The sequence below is a fragment of the Trichoplusia ni genome, chromosome 1 (genome assembly GCF_003590095.1).
Source record: "Trichoplusia ni isolate ovarian cell line Hi5 chromosome 1, tn1, whole genome shotgun sequence".
Classification (NCBI taxonomy): domain Eukaryota; kingdom Metazoa; phylum Arthropoda; class Insecta; order Lepidoptera; family Noctuidae; genus Trichoplusia; species Trichoplusia ni.
The window spans coordinates 4,064,448-4,089,172 of NC_039478.1; the positions used below are offsets into that span (position 1 = coordinate 4,064,448).

General features: G+C 34.3%; 2 protein-coding genes across 5 annotated transcripts in view; both read left to right on the forward strand.

The window, feature by feature from the left end:
* LOC113508769 (rho GTPase-activating protein 1) overlaps positions 1 to 11,812 on the forward strand; it is a 34,892-nt gene extending 23,080 nt beyond the window's left edge. For both annotated transcript variants that reach the window (XM_026891866.1, XM_026891874.1), the window contains exons 4-9: positions 2,588 to 2,739; positions 2,845 to 3,162; positions 10,214 to 10,455; positions 10,535 to 10,735; positions 10,821 to 10,927; positions 11,008 to 11,812. In XM_026891866.1, the coding sequence (XP_026747667.1) occupies positions 2,588 to 2,739; positions 2,845 to 3,162; positions 10,214 to 10,455; positions 10,535 to 10,735; positions 10,821 to 10,927; positions 11,008 to 11,178 (1,191 nt within the window). In that variant the 3' untranslated portion in view covers positions 11,179 to 11,812. The remainder of the gene's footprint in view (positions 1 to 2,587; positions 2,740 to 2,844; positions 3,163 to 10,213; positions 10,456 to 10,534; positions 10,736 to 10,820; positions 10,928 to 11,007) is intronic.
* Positions 11,813 to 20,366: 8,554 nt separating this feature from the next.
* Positions 20,367 to 24,725, forward strand: part of LOC113508782 (PHD finger protein rhinoceros) — a 45,641-nt gene continuing 41,282 nt past the window's right edge. Inside the window, exons 1-2 of one of the 3 annotated variants that reach the window (XM_026891896.1) lie at positions 20,367 to 20,855; positions 21,673 to 21,976. In XM_026891896.1, coding sequence (XP_026747697.1) covers positions 21,801 to 21,976 — 176 coding nt within the window. In that variant the 5' untranslated portion in view covers positions 20,367 to 20,855; positions 21,673 to 21,800. The other 2 variants (XM_026891887.1, XM_026891904.1) reach the window with 2 other exon arrangements.

Here is a 24,725-nt window from a genome sequence, read left to right on the forward strand (position 1 = left end):
GACTGGGTCCAGGTGCTACTGACCCGTATAATCAACTTACTCAACATTTCGAAGTGTGCATGTTACCGTAGCGCACTGTAATTAAAAGAATGAATGCAATAAGAATAGTTACAAACACTATGAACAACTTCAGTCAGCAACAAAGTCAATTAACAAATCAGATTTGCCGAGCCCTGATATGTTTCACAGACATCTAAAGTGAATTTATATATTTACACTGTTAACGAAAACGTGTATTTGTTAACCTAACTTAAAATCATATCAAAAAAGTGGCCATATACCATAATAATCGTAAGAGATGCGTAAGCTTTTACGCACTCTTTCAATATTTTTTTTCTTAAGTGTTTTAGCTTATCAACTGAAGTGTCACTACACTGTCATATTTTACTTAAATTCTAGCTATGCTTGATCATTGGTCCCCACAATATTTTGGACCACGATAACGTATGTACGTATATTTCAACACGCAAATAGATATTTTGACCCATTTACTTAAGGATTAACAGTTACTGAAGCTCTTGCGCGACTATAAATGAACCGCTTCATTTTTCTTGCGACTTACGCTAAATGATCAATCTATGTCAGAAGGCAGTCATATTTACCAAAATTTTGTGTAAATTTCCACTATGATTAGGTATTATCTCTTACATATAATGTTTTGTCAGAATACCCACATACATATATAATTCGCTTTCTATATTACCGTCGTCAATTCCTAAATGAAATTGAAATCGTAAAAAAATCATCATAGTAGAAATTTATAAAGAATGGGAAAGAATGAGTTTGAGAGATTCTGCTCTTCTATATTCCAAATTAATTGAACGTGGAACGTGAAGGTTCAACGCCCTAGGCATATGACGTTTTGTGCCTGTACGACGATGTAGTCGGATTCAAACAACTGCGTTCGCGTTACTATTACAAATACTAGAGTTAGTTCTTAAACATTCACACAAACAAGAATTTATTACTTCATGTTCATATTTATTGGGTTTCAAAGTAACTATGATGAGCTCCACTTTGATTTGTCGTAGTGTTTTTTATTTTAATGTTTATATGTCATCTTAAAATGAATCTCTTTAAAAACGAAATGACTCGGTTTGCTTAAAACAAAAATTTGGACTGCATAAAGTTTTCTCCTTTTTTTGTCTATTGGTAAGAAGATAGATATAATTAAATAATTCATACACGTTTCTGCAAAATCTGTTTCTTCACATTTTTTGTACGATCGAGGATTCAGCATTATATTGGTCAACAAAGATCTCCTTTAACAACTTATACTTCGAATCGATTTACGTTGTGATGTAGGATGTTATTGCACCTAGATTATACGTCAAGTGGTTGGGGTCCTGAGTACTAGCGGTCACAAGTCCAAGGATAAAGTCACGCGGTCAAGTGGTAAAACGCTCATACAAGTGTAGTTCATATGAACCAAGCGTATTTATCGGGAAGTATGATAAAACTTTGAAGTCATTTTGGTCAAAATACTCGCAAACTTTATACAGACATTTTAGGATCGCACTAATTCTTGTCCCATGCGAGGATCGATATCCCAACACCTCGCACATGATGTTATTACACTATATGTTAAGTTACTGGCGCTGGCTGGCGACACAGCAAACTTTTAAAAAATCCTGGAGACGGAGAAGAGGAGGTGGTTAAGATATCTTTGAGCTTCTAATTGTGTTTTTTTTTTAATAAAATTTTTCTCAACTTAATGCTTTTAAAGAACTACTTCATTAGTCACAGACATTGTCAGCGAAAACTTTCGAACGGAACAGTCTGTATCTTCGACGCTAACGTGAAATATCACAGACCCTTCTCCTTGAAAAACACCAAAAAGATGCAGAGCGACGATATATTATATTCGATATTGTTAACTAATTAACGAAATAGCTACAGAACGTTTCCGATAACAACATTTGCATATTTCTTTTGCGGTGGGAGTTCGTCTTTCTAGCATTATTCAACCTGAAATCCAACAAAGCTGGAATATTTTAGAAAACACGTGCATGCGTCTCGACTTTCTGAACTCCTAAAAGCAATTTGAAAAATATTCTCGAAAAAGTACGAACGTAACAAGAGGTGTAGTTTTACAATACGGGGTACTGCCAAATTGCGTAGATATCTATCCGAAAATTGCGGTTCCGTAGCTGTTTTTTGAGGTTTTTTTTAAATAGAGCTGAATCATAATTGCTACAGCTTTTGTGGGATTTCTTTGCAAAATACTGGGAATTGTTGTCTACCACTTTTTTTTAATGTGTATGTGGCGTTGCTATTGCTAAATAGAAAGTATATTATACACAACAGCGAATTTAACTTCATTTGAAACGCTGGCACCGCTGCCGCGCTGGTGGCGCACACGCCTGTCAAGACTATCAACGTAGATTTACATTGACGAAGTTATGAACTTCAAATCGAGGCGAGTCAGTACTGACCTAATACTGCCATCGGGAAAATGCTAGCGTTCAACTTAAATGTACGCGATTGAATTCGGGCAAATGCGTGTATGTCAAATATTTTAACATTAAAAGACTGTCAATAATTTGTGTGTTGGTATCAGTAAAGCTAAGCCCTCACTTGCGTTTAGATCACCTCATCACAAGACGAGTCGTTCGAGGAGCTGACGGGCACGGGCCTGGTCGAGGTGGTGGGGGACGACGAGGTGGGCCGCCGCATCATAGTGGTGTCGGCCTGCAGGCTGCCGCCCAGCAAGGACCTGCAACCTGACAAGCTACTTAGGTAACGCACATCAAATTTCATGCAACAGTCTCTTTTGGCTTTGCCTAACAGCCTATTATCGAATACCATCTAATCAGTTTAAAATCAATGTAATAATCTTTGTAGGTACCTAATGTTCACACTCGACAAATACGTGGAACAAGACTACAGCGTCGTTTACTTCCACTGCGGGTTGACGAGCAAGAACAAGCCCCCTCTGTCGTGGCTATGGCGCGCTTACAAAGCTTTCGATAGGAAGTACAAAAAGAATCTAAAAGCGTTGTACCTTGTGCACCCGACCAACTTCATCCGCATCGTGTGGCAGATGCTGAAGCCCGCCATCAGTGTCAAGTTCGGCAGAAAGATGATGTACGTCAACTATCTTCACGAGCTGAAGCAGTACCTCAACCTGGACAAGCTCTGCATCCCCGACGCTGTGCTAGAGTGAGTACTTTGATCTGTTCCTCACAGGTTTAGTTGAACGACGGATACTTTGATCTAGTCATTATGTATTTGATTATTTTAAACTTCTAATTCGACAATATTTTTTCTAATCTGTAATTTAATTGCTACTAAAATAAATTCAACCATAGTCCAATGATAATCTGCGAAGGTTCATCATAATCAACCTGATCAGCCTTGTATATCATACGACTGGGCGTAGTGCCTCTCTTTGTTCATCCAAACATGTTTTTTCTTGATCATAATTTTAATCGTGTTTAAGAATTGACAGTTTTAGTCCGTCCTTCAACTAGCCTCTCTACACTACATGCTACGCCTATTGTTTTGAGTTTTGACTCTACAATGACTTCCCATTCATGCAATTCAATTGAGTAATTCGCTAGCTTATCTGAGTGGAGAAATCAAAAGAAAAAATGTTGGCACGATGCAGACAAAGAACTGTTCGACGTTTTCATGTGTTATTTTTACAGGTGCTACATTAGCGTGTGCTTCTAGAGTGTGCTCGGTGTGTTGATCTAGTTAAGCAGTGTTTACGCGTTTAGTAGCTTAGTGCTTCCACTAGGCTACATCGACAATGAGTTTTTGTTTAAAGAATAAACTAAACTGTGTTCATGCTGGACGGCTTTTGGTAGAAACACGTAAACAACGTTTTAGTGCTGCTCTTGCCTAGGAAATTTGTCAATGTGGGTTCAAATTCTGGTATTGAGTTTGGGATGTATCGCTGCAGCGTTGGGTTACTGACAGCTTTGATTGTCGGTCGTTGGCCACAACGTGCATGCAACGGAGGCTTCGAAACCTGACGCCGTTACATATCACCCTTATGCTGCCTTCCACAATACACAATATTTCATCGATATATTGTTGACCTAAATAAGGCCAAGTACCTACTAATACGTTTTATAAAGTTATTTATCCTCATTAATGTTTTTTTTTAGTTAATCATAACTTGCTCTCGTAGACCTTCGTAGAACTCTGTATGCGCTACGCCTACCGACCGCTACAAGCTACCGCGTAGCACTTTTACTCGGAATCACATATAGAGACTTAAGTCTAACTAACCTACCCATACAGGTTATAATTGTATATTACTTTAAATAGTTCAAAGAGTAGAATTCATTCTTATTGAGCTTGCTATTGAACAGATTAGTGTTTCTCAAACGTTTTATTTTATAAAAAATATAGTCCATCTAAGTATTAGGATTATAAGATTGAAATACATTTTCGTAAAAAAGTACTGTAATTAATAAAGCAAGCACCTTGCAATGCATATTAATTGGCCTTAAACAGTGTTAGGCGACATAATTATATCAAATTGTAATATTGTACAAAATTGTGCACAATATTTGTATTGCATATCTTTGTGAAGCTCGTGACGTATTTACATTGGATTCAAGATCTGTAGTATTTCGCAAATCGGTGGATGCCTCTCCTTTGAGATTGAAAGGCAATTGAAACACCTTATGGTTAAAGTAATATTGTAGCGAATAAGACGATTATATGCATTGAGTGATAGTAAGCCTTAGGATAGAAGACCTCGTAATAGTTATATTAAATAGCTATATTACATGAAAATCTGCACGAAATTCAAATTGTAATTTATATGTTTGTGAAGCTCGCAACGTTATTGTTTGCTTGATCTTATTATGATGTAGAGAATTTCTCTGTGGGCACCAGACTGTGCGAGGTCCTTCATTGCAGAAATTATTGTCCAAATAGTGGTAGCGTTCTGTAAACTTCGTGCGCTCCCACCGACCCTTCCTTTGTCACAGCATTAAAATAAACACAACATAAGTACGTATAAGTACTGCACGTTGCTTTGCTCAAAATATCCCGTCGTCCATGAAACAAAACAAACATGGCTACCTCGTATTCCTAATTGATGCAATAATGATGAAATTTGTTGAGTAATTTTCCCAAAATACGTAGTCCAATCAGGTAATCAAAGTGGGAAGCGGAGCATAATGACGCATGACAGAAAGCCGGCCGCTGAAGCTCGCACGTGACGCCCGTCACCCTCACCACTACTTTGACATTAGTCCGACCATAGTTGTGCCTAAATGAAATCGAATATGGCATTCATTGGTTTATGCGACAGGCAGTATCAGTCCCAACAGCGCATTAACTAGCAGCTCTCAACGCAGGCCTATTGCGGTTGTCGAAGCGAGATGCAACTACGCGCATTGTAGTCCCCGTCGCGTTCCCCCAATGAGTAAAACTCACGATGTAGGGACATGTAATATGGTACAGATTTAATTATAAAGTAAAGCTCGCCCGTGCGATTTTGCTCGCTAATTATTATAATAATATAATATTAAAATTAATTTCATACACACATCTAAGTTTTTTGATATTCAAATGTATCATACCTTTAACAAAATGAAAAATTCAAATATTGCTAATTTATTTCGTAACATAGAAGACACTACGTACTTTACTATAAGCTGTTGCACCTGTTGATACGAAAATTCTTGAAGAGTCCGGAACATGGTATAGACGCTCGCCCCCCTCCGCCCGCCACCCACTCCCCACCCCTCCCCTCCCAGATGTTCATCGACCTCGTATTACATTAAAAGTGTGAATGCAACTATTGATGCGTGCAAACTTTTCTGATACAGCTTCAGGCAGATTAAGCAAGTACTTAATTGTCATTCAGATTACTTCTTTCGCGTCTTAGTACTGGCTTCTTGACGGATTATTGTTTGTGACACAAGAAAAACTAAACAAAAACCTAGCCTGAAAAAGACACTGGATATATACGTGTAACAGAATTGATTGTAGTAACAGACACTACAGGTATTTCTAAAAGCAATTTAGTCAACCGGATTAATTAAGATCGTGGCTTCAAACAAAGCAAGCTGTATATTGCATTTCTATGATACCTACATGTATTCGTTAACCGAATAATATGATTCTGTAGTAGTCCTAAATTCGAAAATGTAATTGATTTTCTCCTAGGATATACTGACTAGAGAGGTACCATACACGCGATCTGTTATGTTGGCTGTGCGTGGACGGAGCGTCGAGCGTCCGGATTCGTGATTTCATACTAAAATTTAACCAAGAGAACACTTGCCGTTACTCCGATGTCTTTCAATTTTTCTTAAGATTTCCAAGTTTCCACTCAAACTTTAATGTAACTGTTCTGACTAGATGCAAAGAACACAAAAGTTGAGCCAAATCACTCATAGGAGCTCTCAGCGCTCTTTCTAAACTAACATTTTAACTCTGTTTTTATTTCCCTGAATTTTATTCGCGTCAGAATTCACAATTGAGGCCTTATTAACAAACCGGCGGATTAAACTTACTTTTTAAGTTTTCGTTCACTCCTTACGTTTGTCTATTTTGGTCATGTTGGGATTACTACGCATACGTAATGGAAACTCCTTTGTTCTAGTGTTCTTTGCGTCCTAAATTAATAATAAAAAAGTGATTCACAGTAATAGCTAAATGATAAGGCACCTTTCCTGCGTATTTGACGAGATAGTGAAACGTCTTAGTAAAAGTCCCTTACAGACTGGAGCATGAAACTCAAATAATTATTGAACACAAAGGATGAACGGTAACTTCTTTATTCCCAACATGTAAACGGGCAAAAATACATCTAACAACGCCCAACATTTTTGTGATGACCTTTCAATAGTTATTATTTTTAAAATTCGTTACTGTTGAGAAATTACTTTGGTGCTCGGGTGAACAAAACCTTATATAAATGTCACAGAACTTAAATCTAAGACATAAAATATTTTTAAACTTGTTATCAACAAAAGACCAGATTTTTATAACCAATAAACTTATATACTCATACTTTTTAATTATTCAATACCTTAATATACCTAAATAGTATTTTTTTTATAATTCATACAATAATAATATAATCATTTAACATGGATATAAATACGTTGAAGCTCGCGGCGATCTACATTCGTTTCGGCTAATTGTTGACCCAATAATATTTTCAGGAACTGGGATATAGGATGCATTTATTCAGTGTAGGGATACGTGCGAGCTTCAGTGCTTGCCGCGCCATCGTCCTAGTCGCTAGTCGTGTCCGCCGCATCCGGTAGTGTATCTCTGATAATCGCTGTAGTCATATGTGTGCATTCCGCTTTCCGCTAGTGAACTCACGAAATGCCTCAACAATTACGGGATAAAAATTAATTTCGGGATAAAAAAAATATTAAAACTCGGAAACTCGGAGATTTCGTTAGTATAAAAACTAAATATATTTAAATTTTGTGATGCTTTTCGCTCGTTATAGAGACTTGCAAGTTTTGAGCCATTGTGTTCGTCTTAATTATAAAGTTATTTCGGATATATTTAAATTAAAAGATAGTGAAAGTCATTTCAATATAACGTTATTTTTAAATATCCATTACGTTATTAAAAAAACTGTTCGATAAAGGAAGATCGAAAATTTTATTCATTAAAATAAAATACTATTAATAATAAAATCTTGATAAATTAGTAGCAGTTGTAGACACATAAGTGAAAAAGCGCCTACTCGAATTAATTAACGAGTCCTATTAGACTGTGTCCAGACAGGTTAGATAAAAAAAATTTGTTCCAGTAACTTTCAAACCTCGGATTACATTCCGGATAAACGTTAAATTATATTATAACTTTCTTATTAAAACAATTTTGATTTCTCTAGTTTATAATTACACAGCTTTTAAGACAAATAATTGCAATACTAAAAAGGACTTGAAAATTAACGTTTGTTTTTGAAAGTTATACGTGTTAGATTTTCCCGCGGGCATCGAACCCCGAACGCCCGGGTCTAGAAATAAAGGATGGTCGTACGTACGACTGTTGTAAAAAACTGTGTGTTCTTGGATAGTTTTAACAAAACCAATTAAATAATTGACAAAACAAAAAATAGAAAAATAACTAAGTCTTTAGGTTTGCATTGTGCGAACATAACATAATAACGAAGTACAGAAATACAAATCAATACATATGGTTTACTTTCAATCAAATTGAGTTTAGTGTCTGAAAAGGGTGGTGTCGATTTCAGTCTAATCAAGTGTGTAGCCTAGTGTAATAGCTTATCTAGAAGTAGGTCAACGGAATCAGTGAGGGCATTTGCACCTCAGCTAGCATCGAATGATTTCGCCGAATGTCGGACAGGCCGGGCTTGTCAAAACAATATCTAGCAGCATCTTGTTGCCCATGCAATCGTATGCGTTAAATAGTCCATATCCGATTTTTTTGCGATGACAGGATTTAAGTTCGTCTTTCGATTGGTAATCGGCTCATTAGGTTGAAAATTTAAGTTACGAAAGGCTGCACTGGTACGAGGAATTTTGCAAAATAGCTTTCGCTATATTGTTGTCAATTTAGATTTTTGTTAGTGTTCATCTTAAATGCACTTCTAAGTAGTTCGTTTTCTTTGAATCTGATAATAACTTACAATAATTATAATTTCATTGTAGGCATATAATATCGCAAACCATACTCTGCAAGCATGCCGACCACGAATCTCAAAGTCCAAGATGATTTATCGAGTACTAGTGACTCTATAAATAAGAACAGCTCGTCATCCCTTTCACCGCTTCCGCAAGGAGTAGAGACCAAACAAGATTCATTTAAAAATTGCAAAAAGCGTAGCCCCGCGGGGGATACCTTTTTAAATTATGAGGGGAAGAATGTTGACGGCTCTTTAATTTTACCCTCTGGTTTCCAAGGCCAAACTAGTAAAGTTACATCCGTAAAAACTGATAATCGTCAAGAATTAGTCGAAGCAGCTACAGAGAATAGCGAATTGAATGACGATGAAGTATTTTTGGCATATGCTGACTGTGGAAAGTCCAGTGATACGAATGAAATAAAAAAAACTGATATACCCGAAGGTTGTGAAAATAATGTGAATGGTATGAACAAAGACATCGAAGTCAGCGAAATTAAAGCTATTGTTTCTGATAATAGAGATCTAAATGAAACTGATGAAGACGAAGAAAATCAATTTGTGCGAAATTTGTTCAAAAAATGTGTCGTTAAAAAGAAGGTGGATGATCGGAACTGCAGGTGCTTAGTGACAGATAAAGATGAAAATGAAACCGAAGCTTTTGCGAAATTATTTAAAAAATGTGTCGTAAAACAAAAAAGGGAAGGTTCCATTAAGGTCGAGATTGAAAATAATGATCTCGACGAAGAGATAGAAATAGGTGCTTGTGTTCTGCTTTTTAAAGGCTGTGTTGATAAAAATAGCCTCGACCACAGCGACACTGATAACGGTTTCGAACCAGGATCAGTGGAAAAACTGGAGCTTAAAAAGTTTGAGAAGAAACATGAGTTGCGCCGATTCAATAAATGGCTTCCATCTTGCGCTATCACAAAAGAACCTACAAAAGGCAATATAAAAAAAGTATTTTCTGCGGACCCTATTGAAACTAATAGAGGAAAAACAACTTTTGTAAAAAATCTCGGTCTTGATGAAATCGAAGAAGATAAAGCGGGGTGCGATGAAGAGTTTGGCAATGCTGCTTTAACAACGAAACGTGAAGCAAGCGGATTCAAGCAATTCTTTTCCCGATATGCTAAAAAAGACGAGTCTCCGAATAACACAGTCAAGAAAGTTTGGAATGATCTGTGGGGTAACGCTACTGAACCTAATGGTACTGCTGCTGTCAAGAAAAATTTTGGTAGTAGCTTCAAAAGCACCTTCTTATCTTGCGCTATTCAGAAAAAGGAAAAGAAAAGAGTGGTAGAGGTCGAACCTAAACCAACTACTAGTAGTGCAGCAGGTAGCGCGAATGATGGAGCACGTGCGTCAGGGTCTGGCACTCAAGGGGGTGGTAGTCGGATGGCCAAGGATAATGGACCCCACGCATCTTACTGGTGCATTGGCCTATAAAGCCTTATGTAACTTATTATTTTTTGCATTTTCCATTTATTTTCTTTCAGGTTTCTTTTCTAACTAATAAGGTAAAGTTGAAATTTCTATTTTTACATTTCATATAATATATCATCATGAAACTCATCATATTTGCCATAGTTAATAGCTACGTGATAAAAATGGCTGAATTCATTTCAGGTATGATAGGATGCTTCTGGTTAAAAATCCAAAAGCTGCAGAATCCGCTCGTCAGATCACCAACCCGGCCAGCCGTTCCCCAGTCGTCGACACCGCGGAGAAGCCCAAAGACTCGCTCTCGCCGCCGCCAACGCAGCAGTTTGGAGTGTCCTTAGCTTTTATCAAGGAAAATAACGTCAACATGGTTGGCGCTATCCCACCAGTTGTACGGGAATGCGTTGAATTCCTGATGCAGCCTGACGGTATGTTCAAATGTGTATGATGTACGATTTTACAAATCAACTTTGTAGTAAACTAAACTTGAGAATTTTTACGTTACAGCTCTGGAGACTGAGGGCATTTTTCGTCGATCTGCAAACATGGCCGTGATCAAAGAGCTCCAGCGCGCCTGCAACCGTGGCGAGCCGCTACGGTTCCGCAACGACCCTCACAATGCTGCTGTCCTGTTGAAAACTTTCCTGCGGGATTTAGAAGAACCACTTCTCACTTTTGAATTGTATGATGAAATCATGGAATTCCAGAGTAAGTCTATAATTACGAAATAGTAATATCCTACATTTTTATTTTGTGCTGGAAGCTTCTAATTGTCCTTATTCTAATATTGCAGCTTGGTCAGCCCGCGACAAGCCGCGCCGCGTGAAGATCCTGATCTTGGAGCGCCTGCCGCTCGACAACTACAAATTGTTGAAATATGTCTTCCAGTTCCTGTGGAAGGTTTATATTTGCAGTTCTAAAAAGATTCTGTATTTATTTATTATTGTTTTTCTAAAGCAATTATTGTATGTGTTCCGCAGGTACAGGACCGCAGTTGTCTGAACAAGATGACGACCAACAACCTGTCGGTGGTGTTCGGGCCTAACCTGGCGTGGCCGCCCAACGGCCAGCAGTCGCTGCTCTCCATCGCGCCCATCAACAACTTCACCGACTTTCTGCTCGCGCACCAGGAATCCATCTTCATCATCTAAGCCGCTTCTGCAACCAGATCCATCTTGTTATACCATTTTAAATTTGCAACCCTTGGGAATGTTTTGACTCTGTCATGCCAAATTTATAGTAGACTTTATGAATATAGAATTACATTTAGATTACTCATTAAACAATAGATGAAGTAGAATTGAATGATATCATAGCTGAATTAAAATCGAATCTCTGTTAACTTAGTACTTCCGAGTATCTCTTCGTAGGACTAGCATTCTGATGACTGCACTTGAAGTTTCTATCAATGTCTAGATGTATTTCATGTTAAAATGTAACTTATTAAATCTATGAAAAAAAATATGTGAAACCCCAATAAACAATAAATTTTCCCCTGTCTAGCTGATTAATCAAGGTTAGGCAAATTATTAGGATCTTGTGGAGGTAAGAAACATTACTGAGACACTTTTGGTTTGGATTTTTATAACTAATACTGCACAATATTTATATTATCACAAGTACTACACCTGTCTATCAGTATATATCTATAATTATATTTATCCAAGCAGTTCAATTGCCTGTTCGAAAAATCTAAACTTTCATAATATCTACATGTCGTATAACAAATAAAATTTTCTCAATAATAAATACATAATACGTAAATAAAGAATTTGTCAAGTAGTAGCTTCAGCTTTTTTCTTTAGAATCATCTGTTTGACTCGGAAAAATAACAAATGCTTTGTAGTTAGGGTGTGTGGTATCTTACGCGTAACACAAAGAGTTGCTTCAGTTACTGAACAGTAAGTATAACTAGAAATTGGGTGAAGATTTACACACACAAGCTTGCTTAGCACACGTGACGTCACAACTCAATACCCTGGGAATTTATTTGTAGCAACAGCTTATTAAATACTGCATGGGGTAAGAGCCCTAACACAACCTATTCTAGTCGTTTATTTCCACGGCACATGACACAGAAAAAAGTATCTATTTTCGACTTCTTGTTCTTGTTAATGGATATATTCAACACCAGCTTAGCCACTAATCCTAAATGACGATAGCGATCTGCGATTGCATTGGAACAGCTTTTTCAAGCAGCGATGACCAATAACATAATTAAAATATATGACAACCCCAAATTCTATATATAAAATATATCTATAAATTATATCGGTAAGTCAGTCTAATAAAAATTAAGAAATCGATACAGTAGACAGTTGAAAAAATATCTTATTTTTCGTCTAACTGCACGTAGTAAAACAACTGTAGCCAGAAAAGGTATTAAAAATATACATTTTTTTATTACTTTAATGCGATGTTGCCAACAAAAAAAATTATTTGCACTGCATAACTTTTATTCTATTGACGCCTACCGATTGCAATGCCAATCATTACACAATACAGACTGATAACAGTGCGAACACGGTTAGTAAGCAAGCGTTATTATAAAACTTACTCTATTCGTAAGATTAGAGCATTTGCTGCGTCAATCATTTTTTTATATCAAACAAAAATGGTGTAGCTAACGCAGAATATCTTTCCAAATATTTCAAATTGAATTACCAGCTCCTGCGATTGTTCAACCATATAATTCAGCTGTAATGAAGGGATTACTCTTATTATATTCTAATTTGTCCAGATTTTACAAAAACGAGTCTATGCTTACTTAATAACAGTAAACTGTAAAAAAGAGAAGTTAAATTATTTGAAATTCGCACATGAGTATACTCATAGAAAATATGAAGTTAGTAAACTCGCTTAATTATAATATGATATATATATATATATATATATATATATATCTATATATATATATATATCTTCTCAGTACATATATATATATATCAGAATATATACATATATATATTTTAATTACCTTCTTTTAATTATAGAAATAAAATATTCGGTAAAATGTTGCTACCCTGGACATACATTCTAATTAAACGCACTAAAAAAAATATTCCTTAGAACTTTAAAATAAAGTTAAAAATTGAATAGATTCGAAATAGGTTTTCTAATTAGTAAAACCTTTTTGGAATTAAAGTGAGTATAACATGTTTGATGCAAGCTTACTTTAGAAATAGTGATTGAGTAACAATGTACAAATTATGATTTTACCTGATAATTTATTAAGTTTTTTATAAATTTGAGATTAAAATCTAGGTTATTGGTCGTGGAAGTATCTCTCCAGTAGTATCTATGTAATCATTGTACATTTTATTTATAATTCGCATGAAGTTCGAACAAAGTTCCAAATACAGATAAAAAAGCAACATTCATTCAATGAGGATTCAGATACTTTGAGGAAGATGAATAAAGAATCACCTGAGGTCGTATAGACTAAACTTATAACACAGTATTATATGCATTCCTTTAAATCTAATTATACATTTCTAATGTACTTTTCTACGTTTATACTTGCTACAGAATTTACATACATCTTCACATCATGGTACGTTGTATAAAAAAATAATTTTAGAGCAAAGAAATCGTTTCTATTATAACACAGATATATTATACATGTGAGATATAGTATAAAATGGTTTTGCTTAAAAAAAAATAAGGCATAGTGTAGCCATCTATAGACGTTATCCTGAAATTGTTAGAGAACTGTGAATTCTGTGAATTCTTATATATATAAACGTATATATTTATAAGTTTTGTTACTGCACTGTGAACACAGACTGACTGATAGGAATAAATGGATCTGATTGATACAGGAGTCTAAGTTAGTCTCAGTACACACGTCGTACAAGACTACATGACAATGTTTATGGTTTACTTCGACTTATGCTATAAATATATGACATTATTGCTATGCTATAAATAATATCACGTATGAAATACTGTCGAACACTCCCTCGTACTAATTAAGATTGTGAGGGTGAGGAATATTGAGTGAAAAAGCCATAGTTTTCTTCTTAACTCACTATTACATTATTATACGGTTTGCTTTAAGAAAAGTCTTCATTTCTGTAAACAGGGCCCCAATTCTGCTATTTACAATGGCCGATGAACGAATGAATGAAAATTGGCTCAAAACGTCACTTTTCGCGTTCTCTTAAGCAGTTTTCTCTCACAAAGATTGGATATTTAGTGTAGGTACACACAAGGTCTATAGAATGAATTTTTAATTATTGTGTTGGCATGATGCTGGAAAGAATAGGAATAATTTCAAATTTAATCCAATTGTCATTCATTCATCGGCCATTGTAAAATAGCAGAATCGGGGCCCAGGAGTAATGTTTACGATAAGACCACATCGTTATGTTACAATCACGTTTTTTTTAAACCTCTACATAAATGCTGTTAAGGAACCTTGTTTAGTTTATATTTTACTGTAACAAATATACAATGTATCTATAATATCGTAGTACGATTTTATTAACACATCATAAATAGAGTAAGGGGAGTGGACTAAATGTTAGTGAATACAAATAAATGTAACAATATTATAACTTTAGTTTTGTAGGCTTAATGTAAAATTATTGGTATATATATATCCATTATAAGGGTATTAGCCCAGCACTCGAACAATACTTAAATGTAAGTTTCTAAATGGGCCCGATTGCCTTCTCAAATTCAATATACCTTCTGTAATGATTAAAAAGGTACTTTGTGACCGACAACTTTATGCCCGAAACGACTTTGTCATTCTGGTACCGGTGGCTTTTTTCTCATGTACGCAGGTCAGATTTTACAGTAGACATATTTTGCAGTAGTGTTTTTTATATCGGGTGCGAAGTTGCTGCTCTTAGTTGTAATGTACCGCACTTACATTTAAGTTCCGTTTGAGTATGTGAAGGCGTATATAGGTAACTGTATTAGCAATTACTGTGCTTGTTTTAATTATTGCTATTATAATATCCATAAAATAAACAATGTTTCCCACTACAGATATATACATGACATGTCTCTAGTGGGGAAAGAGTTTATGGAAGGTATTGTATTAATTTTGGTCATAATATTATTTTGTAAGCTCTTCGTTTTCAGCGTGGGTCTCGGGTAATCGAGAGACGCCAATACAAATGGTGCTGTATACTCGAAAATGTAGAGCTAATACCTTCTACTATATCATGTTGTCAGCGTACACTATCGGGGTTAGTACTCAATAATATAAAGATAAGCCACAGTCACACAAATTAATGAACAAAATGAAATCTCACCCTACATACATACATTGATCATTTTCTACGACATTTTTCTATAGCTATTTGGTTTCCTGAGATTTCTATCAGTCTATAATATCTTATTCGTGTAATCTAATGAATCTGAGTCGTTGGTGTACTTGTGAGGTGAGAACTGTGACGTCTAAACTCGAAGTGAACTCTTCTGGAATATATAAAATACTGTAATAATAAGATTGTATACCAAAAATAACAAAGAGTACTTAGTGGTTATGTAGTTTTAAGATGATATCTTTATTAATTTATAGTTAACATTTTTATGTACCTACAGGGTCTCACTGTTTGTAAATTTGTATTCGATTTAAGTGCAGTCAACGGGATAATGTTTTTTAATCGGTAAAATTATTAGCACAAGGGTTATATGGACAACGCGTAAAATATGTAGACCAGCCAAGTGTTGTGTAGTTATACTACTTATGTGGGATAGTATGAGGGATCGGGCGACGTGTTGAGACACTGACCGAGTCCTCACTCATGAGCCGACGCGGTTGCCGTCACTCCTGCGATCCCTAACGAACTCGCGTGAGTACCTACACACACCTAAATAATTATTAATTTATATCACCTCTTCAACTTACATAAAGTGTACTGTGCGATCAGATATTCGATATTTAAATTATGTGACTACTTTTTATTTTACTTTTTTATATTGACCTGTTGGCTGCACGTATGGAAAATATTGAGAACCTAACTTTTGTAATTAGTCAATATAATAATATGGCTTTATGATATGCTTCCTAAAAGTGCTAAAATATTTATTTAATCGCAACCAAAGGATTTCCAACATATTTATGCAAAACAAAATGCAGAAGAAAAATTTAAGACAAGTTCTGGTAGAATTTGATAATGATCATTTATTTGAAAAAAATATTCCGTTGTTTGTAAAAACAGTTTTCATGTATTTCTTTGTCGCTTTATAAGTATGAACAGTGAAGAGATTTATATTCCATTATTATTAATATTTGTCTTACTATATTATATTTTTATGCCTATTTATTTACTTATTTTAAGCGTCACTATCTACTTCTTATCAATAAATATTGAAATCACTAACCAATATAATTTTCAATGACATTTGTTAATGTTTCTGTGCATTTATGGCTGTATGTATTTGTTAATGTGTGCAATTCGTATCTTTTAGTTATCTTTGATTCCTTGGAGTTACAAGAGTAATTATCTTACATCCTCGGGAACAAACCGGGTCTAAGTAACCTGCTATAAAATTCTGAGTGTAAGTCAAGTTTTGAGATCCTGAGGCCTTACACCCCTTTTAAAAATGGCAACCAAATTTGAAAATACAAAGGTGTTGCAAAATTTCAGCGGCGATTTTATCAACACGTACTCTATTCTATGTATCTATGGAGACAAATTTTACTTCAATCTAATCGCGGATTTATATAAAAGGCCTCGTCAATCTACCCAAAAATTCTTCTTACTGTTATAAAATTAAAGAAAAGCCCCCTTTAATATTTACTTTTATTCCTATAACTCTATGTCAAAAGTCCCATCAGGCCGCGATTTACTACAAACGGATTCCTATTAGAATTACATTTTCGCGTTTACTAATTGCCCATTACAAAATACAAAAATGTCTTTAAAAAATCGTATGCAGAAGTACATTATGCATATTGCGTACTTGTGGTATATTTATAGGGTGCCTCGAGGTCTCAATTATATAATAACGCCCCGACGGGGATAATCTTTCTATCAAGCCAATGAACTCGCCAATTTATCACTCTGCTGCAAAGCTTGTGTGCTAATATTGTGTCTGTAAGTTATTATTTTGCATCCATTCGTTTATTTATATCTATTGATCTCTATTTGCATTTCTTCTTTCTCTATTTCTATTTTTTTTAATTAACTTGTACTCGCTATATTCTTTATTGAATTATCTACGCAGGCTTAACGTGATTTTTTCGTACAGTAAAATTTTAATATTTACCTAAATTTATTTCTAGTTCAATATTAATCGCTTTCAAATGGAAAACTTATTAATCAAATTTATTTATCGCATCGTTAATTATTGCAATTACAAAACATTAACATAGCTAGCCGGCTTTTTGTAATCGTAAACCAACAAAAATTAAAGAATTAGTGCCATTAGCTACAAAGTACCAAACCTGAATGTCACAAATACATTATTTCAACGTGGTGTTTTAGAGTATTATCCAAAAATTATAAATAACAACTTCCTATACCTACTAGACATATTATCAACTGTGTTAGTTAATATAGCATGTATGTATGTATTCAATTGCATAGAACTAATAAAATATATAAAAAGGGAACGAATAATAAACGCAAAGTAAAATGCAAACTAAAACGGTTTAATACTATTTTAGTGTTTGCGTTATGACGATAGATGGCGTTGCGTTTAGTGATCGAGCAAAGTGTGTCGGCATCGCGCGTGTGAGTCAGACTCGCGAGTCGCGGTGAACCGGATTCGTCGTGAACAATTATTTTATAAAATGAAAGTAACTGTTCGTAATGTTTAAGAGCCGGCTTGTTAGATATACTATCGCCATATAATACATTATATTATACATACAACCTTTCGGTGGGGCGTTAACAATTATATTCATTGCGTTCGAAAGTAGCCATTATTAAATAAAAAAATATGTAATCTTTTATTTTTTTTATGTTTGTCGTACAACGAAGATCATTTCTCTATTTAAACATTATTTTGTAAATTAACATTCTACAACCGGAAAGGGTATCTTTAAGATTTAGAAATAAACATGTACCTAGTAAATATGTGATGTAACAATCATGTTTAGTTTAATGCTTTTACATACTGTTACTATCTAATCTATTTATCAGCGGCTTTATAAAAGCTGAAATCATTAAAATCGGTACCTACCTCCTTACTAATCAAAAATGTATAAATATAATGTTACTATACTTTATGTGGCCCAAACCAAAAAAGAACTTTTATTGAAGAAGCATACTTGTATTAAATAAAAGTAAAAAATGGTTATTATTCAAAGTGCACCTGAGTCAAATATTTCAAATATATTTATATTCTCTAAAAATCGCAATTGTGATATGAAGCTAAAACACGTCATGTTTTATCTGAGTTCAATAAAGTCTTGACCTACTTTTGAAATATTCGTGTTTTTGGTTGATATGCATTCAAATGTAAAACAATGTAACATGCAATTACTTGAATAACATTTTCAATATCTACATATATATCTCAGAAAATGTTGATACATTTTTATTAGTAGGCCAAAAACATTTCAAATCAAACTATTTAATTTAGAAGTAGATAGTTTTGTATGTTTAGAGTTAATTGTTTAAATTTTAATACATAAATTGTTAACAAAAACACTGTAATTAAATAAATAAAACTTTATCAATACCATAGCATAGTATCATTTCTTTTTAAGCTACTCCAGTCCGCGAATTGCGGATGGATGAGTTGATTGATTGCTTCCTTGAGGTCTACAAACCGATATTCAGACTCTGCATGACAAATGGATGGACTTGTGGAATGACCTTTCTACGTTGAACCGCGCTTGTCGCGGATGAATTTAGATGGGTATGCAATAATGTTTCTATACCATACATACCTATTACACTTATTACATCATAGCCATACTAAATTATTTCACCAACCGGAAAGGAAATAACCGCCTTCGTTACAGAAACGGACAGTTATTACACGAAAGGTACGGTATTAAAAAAAACAATCACCTCAGGTATTTGAATAAAAAAGTTGTCATTTGCATTTCGTGCGCTTAAATATTCGTTCATTAAAGGTTATTTTGCAATTTAACTACTCACCAACAAAATAAATTTTGAACAAGAACAGCCAAAAGAAATTTCCGATTATATTGAACTGAAATTTATCTAAAGGTTCAAAAAGTGATTAGAAAACTAGTTAATAGTGTATTATTGATTATAACAATAACAGTTTTACTGTCAAAGTCATGTTATATTATTCTGATTACATTACAGTGCAAGTGAATTTAAATCTACGCGCAACGATTAAAAATCCCACGTTGAAGCTCCCCCTCTTAGTAACTATAGCTGTAGTGCAGGTCCTATGTGAACACCGCGGCGCCGGTGGATGAACTTTGCTGTTTTAATATTTGATAATAATAAAAACAGAAGTCAAGAAGCTATTTAATCCAATCGTGAGACCCAATAACATGTCGCTAGTCTTCTCATAAAAAAACATTAAGTGTCAGGTAAAGGTCTAAAGATGTTTACAGTTCTTATATTGGGTATTTTAACTATAAATACGTAGGTATTCATTAGTCTAATTTTCCTGAAACCAGCTCATAACGTGCAATGGTCCTACATAAGACAATCAATGTTATTACATACAGAAAGTTATCCTAACACAATTTGAAATAAATTAAGTTTTACGTTCGTTACTGAAGTAACAGTGTTAAGAAAAACGATTTTCTTTGTGCCGGCTGATTTTAAATATTATGAATAATTAATAGCAGAGTAACCAACAGATATGTAGGGAGTAAGCAGGTTCTTGAAAATAAGTAGGTATGTTTTACCTAGATTCCATAAAAAAAATAAGACTACAGCTTTTTTAGTATTCGCGCCAAAACTTATTTGTAAAGCATGAATAGCAGTAATATTGATTTCGACGCAAAAACAAAATTAGGTTAATAACTAGCATAAGTGAGAATATCATCCGGGTTACACTAGCCTTATAAATACCATTCAAGAGACTATTTTCTAAGTTCAAAAAAATATTTTTTGACGCCTAAAACAACAAAAATAATAATTTTTATTTTATTTTATCATGATTGATTCTTAAACTAAATTAATTCACAGAAACTTAGTAAAATCACTGCACCACCCTGGTATAGATTTGGCTACCTATCAAAAAACTGTAATAAAACAAAAATAAATACATCAAACCGAATAAATAAAAAAAAAAAGTAAAATTAATATCCTAACTAATATAAAACATTTGTTAAAGTTGTCTTTGAATAAAAGTAAAAAACAGAAAATAACCGCAAAAATCAACATAATGTAAAATAATATCCCGATTTTATAGAAAGTAATATAAATATATTCAGAAAATTATAAAATCATGAGTAATATAAAAGTCGCAATGGTATCATTTTCTTTATTATCGATTATTTTTCTGAATAGAGAAAGTGTATTTAGTTCTCAGAGCATTTATTTTTAATATGGCAACATTATGACTTTATTACGCGAGCGCCAACTGGTGCCTAATTTCTGTAACTTCTTATTGATATCTCTCGCTCTATGTTCATGTTGTAATTTATTCTAGTAATTTGTGCTACTTGCTGACAAATCCAATGTTTATTGAATATGTGTTCGTGTTTGGTTTATTCTCGACATTGACAAATTAAAAATCTTGTCTCCATGTATAATATGTTATGCGGCAAGTTACTTTCAAAACCAATGACATTAGATGAACTCGATGTGCGTTTTGGCCATTTTACTTGGCTTGCGTTGGTGATTCGTACATAGTCACGTGACCAAGTGGTTTTTGGATCAATGGCGCCAAATGTCTGTTACAGAAAATGTATGTGAATTATGAGGTATTTCGACATAGAACATTATTACAAATAGATATACTATCTAACTATTGTATACCAGATATATACTCATAGTGAAATGAGGGAGAAAATGATGCGTAGGACTCACGTCAATCTGGCAACAAAACAGTGCTGCTATCTATGTTGTCAACTTTGTTATGTAGCCTACAATGGAGACTTTTCGTGAGATAAATATTTACGGTTAATTAATATAGAATGAAATAATTAGAATGTTGGTGATGCGTAGTGAGTGCATTTTGTTTATCGATAGTGCGTGCGTGTTGCATTTGGCTCTCAGCTGTGCGAGTGGCCCGCCGCTATTTACAGTCTCGGCAGGCCCGTGCACTGGCCCGCCATACATTTTACTCGTGCAATAAAGTGAAACGTCAAACAGAATTGTTATTCATAATCATTGATATACATGAAAATATGTAACATTTCGGATCACATTGAGGATTCGAGGTAGGTACTATGTTGGGGACGATGTTACAGCACCCGTACGGATACCTTGTCGAGCATTGAATTGTCAATTTTCCGTACGTCAAAATGCTTATTGTCCAAACTATTCCTTGCACTAGCCTGCATAAGTACTGTAAAATGACAAATTACAAGTATATGGACTTGCTAGTCAACATTGTTTTGTTGTTGGAATGACTGGGTTCATTGTTTGTGAACTGTCAAAAGTCGCTGATATCTAGTGTTAGCCAGTATAGGGGGTTGATCTTGTAATTAATTAAAAGTACAAAACATGTTATATTGTAAGAAAAAAATACATGCCTGTTATAGTTGAGTACTAAATAAACAAATTTGGTGTTTCCAGGTTTACAGAACGCATACTCAAGTGCCATGTAATGAATGATGTGACATTCTACACAATGTTGTTGCCACGTTCCAAGTGTAAAGCAGTAGAGGGATCGTGAACATGTAGGTTGCGGACAACTTATCAAGATGTCGTTGAGAGGCACAAAGAGGGCGACTGGGATGCGCGGTGACGAAGCCGGCGCATCCAAGCGCCGCAGAGCGGAGCCCGAGGATGCTCTCTGGCAGCTCCGCCCTGTCAGTGACCTCAAGATGTCATCAATATATAACAGGAGTGCCTCAGAGGCACCCGCAGAACTATTCAGGTTTGTGTGCTCTGTTTGGATTCAATGCAATCATTATAATTGGTTAAGACCTAATAGGTTCTACTCAAAAAGTGATTATATTAAACATAGGCCTTTAACTATACTAAGCGTTCCATCTGCAATTCCATTTAGTATTAACTGAGACACTGTTAGATAAGTTAGTGGTAATTTATTGTGCCGATGCCTCAGAATATGTGTTATAAGCATTTGCGATTTGTGTTACATACTATTATTATAAGTTATTATTGATAATGTAACAATTACTCAAACTGTCTTAGTAATGTAATGAATAGCAAATTGTCTGCTGGCTAAGATTATTATAATAACTTAAATAACTTTGATCAATAGTCTTCCTAATTTTGTCAAACACACACCTTGTAAATGTAAATAACATTTTCCATAAATTCCTTTGGCAATATTTTTTTGTTTTATAAACTATGCAACTTAAATACCACTGCGAATACATTCTGCTGTTTCCAACACTAAGACAATTCATACAGATGCCCATTTGCTGAGCTTTCAATCCAGTGCAATAGTAAGAAATCATTGCCTAACAAAACAAATGAATAACAGTTAAATTGAAGGAACATGTCACACCCTTATCTGGTCAGATGTAAATGTTGAAGGTCCTACCTTAATTTGAGGAATCCATTCTGCTAAACTGCTCTGCGATGTATTATTTTTTATATTAGCTAGCAAACTTCTCAGATTTGTTCCTATGATGCAAATCTTTGACAAATACAGCAAGAAAGTATCTTAGTATGCTTAGTGTTTTGTTATTTTTTCTAAGTTAACTGAGAATTACAATGATGATGAAGGAATTTGGAATAATGTTAAAATTTGTAATTTACAAACTAATACACCTGCCATTATCAGGAATAAAATGTTAATGCAGCCTAGAACTACAAGCGAATGTATTATTTATCTTATTTACTATTTATTTTATTAACCTTTTTATTTACATAATATTGTTTTATTGCTAAGTATATTCATGATAGGGATGTGCCTTTAAACAAACTCAAACTAAATATTATCCATATTTATTATTTCAACCAAACAATACTAAGACAAATAAGTGTTTATACAGCCAACAACCTGTTACCATAGCCACTTTGCGAAGATGTTTCATAAATCTTTATAAGATCTACTACATATTTAAGCTAAGTTAACTATATCATGACTATTTCTTAATCAAATCTATGTTACTATTTATAAATTTAGTTTTAAGGCACTAGAAAATTACTTGTATTAAAACTGATAGTTGTATCATCTGATGATACAGTTATTAAGGTATATTAAGGAGGAAAGATAAGCATATGATGATGCAGGCTATATGGATTACTATCCAGTATACAAGGCCTTGGGTGAAGAATGAGAGCAGCCATACCACTAAATAAACACATATAAATAAATCGGTGTGTGTCAAATTTATGTCCATGTTGCTGTTGTAGCAGGATGTCACTTGAAAACAGGCAGAACTCTCCAAACTGGAAAAGAACATGCAAAAATAACTATTATAAATAACCTATATTTTATTATAATAACCAATAACAATATTAGATATCTTATTTATCTAAACAATTTTGGTGGGAGACTGCATAAGAACAGATAATAATTATTTCAAATAATAAGAAAGCACAGTGCCAAAGGTTCTTGACCCAAGGTTTTGATGTTCAAATTGAACCAATCTGTAAATACTGTTATTTATGTCACTATGTACCATCAAATAAACTATTGAGGGATGAATATATTAGCAGTACAAACCGTTGCAGGTCCCTTGTATTGTCTCAGCCTTACTGGGTACCTCTGAAAGGGAAAAAGTGTGTGCATGTGAACTTGTAATCATTGTGTAATAATAGTGAAAGAACAATTGTAGCCATACTTAGTATAGGTCTTATAACTTATTTATCATATATAGTCTTATTTAAGTTTACAACCGCTAGAGCACCACATTATGTGCCCATCGGTTTTGGAAAGCTGTGTTATGAACAATTGTTATTGGTTGACAACAACTAAAGACTAAACCACATAACAACTAATCACAGTGCAAAACATGATGTTTGAAAGGCAACTTTTATGCTAAGCAGTGTTCAAGAACTCAGGTGTTAATGTAACAAGTGTTTGGAGTGTACACTAGTATTGGAATGAAACATTGTTATGACACAGACTCATTCTAGATTAAGATACTTTTTTTAACACATTGATGTTGCAGTAAGTGCTATTTCACTCGAACGTTCCCTCGTCTTCAGGTAAAACGACGTTTGGGTTGCGTTCTCGCGGCTTCTTCACCTCACATACTTTTGTGAAATGCTTTTGTGAAGTGAGCTTTATGTTTTGATAGTTAAAGAATGGCTCAGATATAAAAATTGTAAAGGAGGATCATTTAAAGGACCAAAACATGAATTTATGGACAGCAACAAAATTTGATGAACATTATTTGATATATAAAATTAAATGTCTAAATATAATTCTTCTCTGCCTGTCAATTTGTAACCATATCATCAACACTTTTAGTATTTTGTAAGCCTGATTGTTTCTGTGATATTTTGATTGAGACTACACTGTCGACTGTCAAACGACTGGTTTGTGAACGTATTCTTTAAAAAATCAGTAGCTATAGAACAAAACTGTGTGTAATAAGTGCTATAAGCTACATATTTGACATATAACCCTGGATTGCAATAAATATTTACATGAATTATGTAAAGTTACAAACAAATAACTTAAATGATTGAAGAGTGACATATTA